The 1,437-nt window shown below is 50.0% G+C and overlaps 1 protein-coding gene across 3 annotated transcripts in view; it reads left to right on the top strand.

The window, feature by feature from the left end:
* Nucleotides 1-1,437, top strand: part of Mcm7 (minichromosome maintenance complex component 7) — a 16,906-nt gene that overhangs the window by 9,701 nt on the left and 5,768 nt on the right. Inside the window, exons 1-3 of one of the 3 annotated variants that reach the window (XM_010609084.3) lie at nt 7-205; nt 693-772; nt 1,087-1,251. In XM_010609084.3, coding sequence (XP_010607386.1) covers nt 1,117-1,251 — 135 coding nt within the window. In that variant the 5' untranslated portion in view covers nt 7-205; nt 693-772; nt 1,087-1,116. Of the gene's footprint in view, nt 1-6; nt 206-242; nt 480-692; nt 773-1,086; nt 1,252-1,437 lie in introns of those variants that run through there. The other 2 variants (XM_010609075.3, XM_010609066.3) reach the window with 2 other exon arrangements.

Raw genomic sequence — 1,437 nt, 5'->3', positions numbered from 1 at the left:
CGGGGCATTCGGAGGGAGTGTCGCTGTAAACAGTGTCCTTCCGCGCAGTGGCCTCGGAGACAGCTGCCGAGGGTGGGGGCGTGCCCTGGAATTCGGGGGCTTAGAGCGAACCCGCCAGAGGCGGCAGAGGGATGGGAAGAGGTGGCCCGGGCGTGCTAGCCAATCGCCTGACGGACTCCCGCCTCGGGCGGAGGAATCCCCGGCGGTGAGGCGGTTGGAAGGGGAGCCCATGTGCTTCTTTGTTTACTAAGAACGGAAGCAGTGGCGGGAGCGGGGGTGGGGTAGAGGACTGTCCCGGAGGCTGAGGTCCGGGCTAGAGCACAGCTTTAAGAGAACCTCGAGAAAAAGGGGGTGTTGTACAGGTGGAAGGAGAGCTGAGAACCGTGAGACCTAAGTGTGTTGCGGGATCCGGGAGGCCTTTTGAGAAGCGTGCGGAGTCTTCACTGAGAGACTGGAATTCCCCTGGGGAAGGGTGTTGGGTAAGACTTCTAACTGCCAGGGGCCACATATTTTTTGGTTTAAAGCAGACTTGGAAAAAGGAATCCTGCCCGGTTTGGGGAGAACTATGTAGGTTTATTTAACTAGTGGGTCCTGATAAAAACAAAAGTTGAGTTTTTAGTCTTCCGTTAGGGATTTGCAGTAAGGAATCCAAAAGAAAGGTCGCCCTTTATAATATTATATTTATATTGTAGAAAAGGTTAAGAAGTTTCTTCAAGAGTTTTACCAGGATGATGAATTTGGAAAGAAGCAGTTCAAGTATGAGAGTCAGTTGGTAAGTCCAACACTGGGCGAAGGGAGTTTGGGAATAGGGTGGTGCTTGAGGAGCTGTGAGAAGTGGCCTGGCTTGTTTCAGCATGTATGTTGGTCTGTGAGTGACCTGTATAGTAGGGCACTTGATAAGTGGTATAATGTTACGCTGTAATAAATAGTCATTTTAGGATTTGGGAGGTAGGTTGTCTTTAAGGGCAGGGATATGAGTATTGCTGTCCTGTGCTGCTCTTTCGCTGTGGATGACTAGAGACCTACAACAATGGATTTTGGGGTGAACAGGATAAACTTGGCCCTGAGGCCTTTTCCAATCCCTAGGTTCATCTGGCTCATCGGGAACAAGTGGCGATGTATGTCGACCTGGATGACGTAGCTGAGGATGACCCTGAGTTGGTAGACTCGATTTGTGAGAACGCCAAGCGCTATGCGAGGCTCTTTGCTGATGCCATACAAGAGCTCCTGCCTCAGTACAAGGAGAGGGAGGTGAGTGGTTGTAAGACACAGCATAGCAAGAAAACGAAGTTTTTGAGACTTCTTGGATCCCAAGGGTTTTGTGAGCTGACAAAAAGAGGGCACTGATTGTGCCTGGTGCTTCCTGTGTTCTCCTTTCCTCATTTTTTTTTTTTTTTTTTTTAACTTGAGGTGTGTCACTATGTGTTAGGCTGGCCT

Source organism: Fukomys damarensis, unplaced genomic scaffold, assembly GCF_012274545.1.
Source record: "Fukomys damarensis isolate Sample0158 unplaced genomic scaffold, DMR_v1.0_HiC HiC_scaffold_17, whole genome shotgun sequence".
In the NCBI taxonomy this organism is placed as follows: domain Eukaryota; kingdom Metazoa; phylum Chordata; class Mammalia; order Rodentia; family Bathyergidae; genus Fukomys; species Fukomys damarensis.
This window is presented reverse-complemented; position numbering and strand designations above follow the sequence as displayed.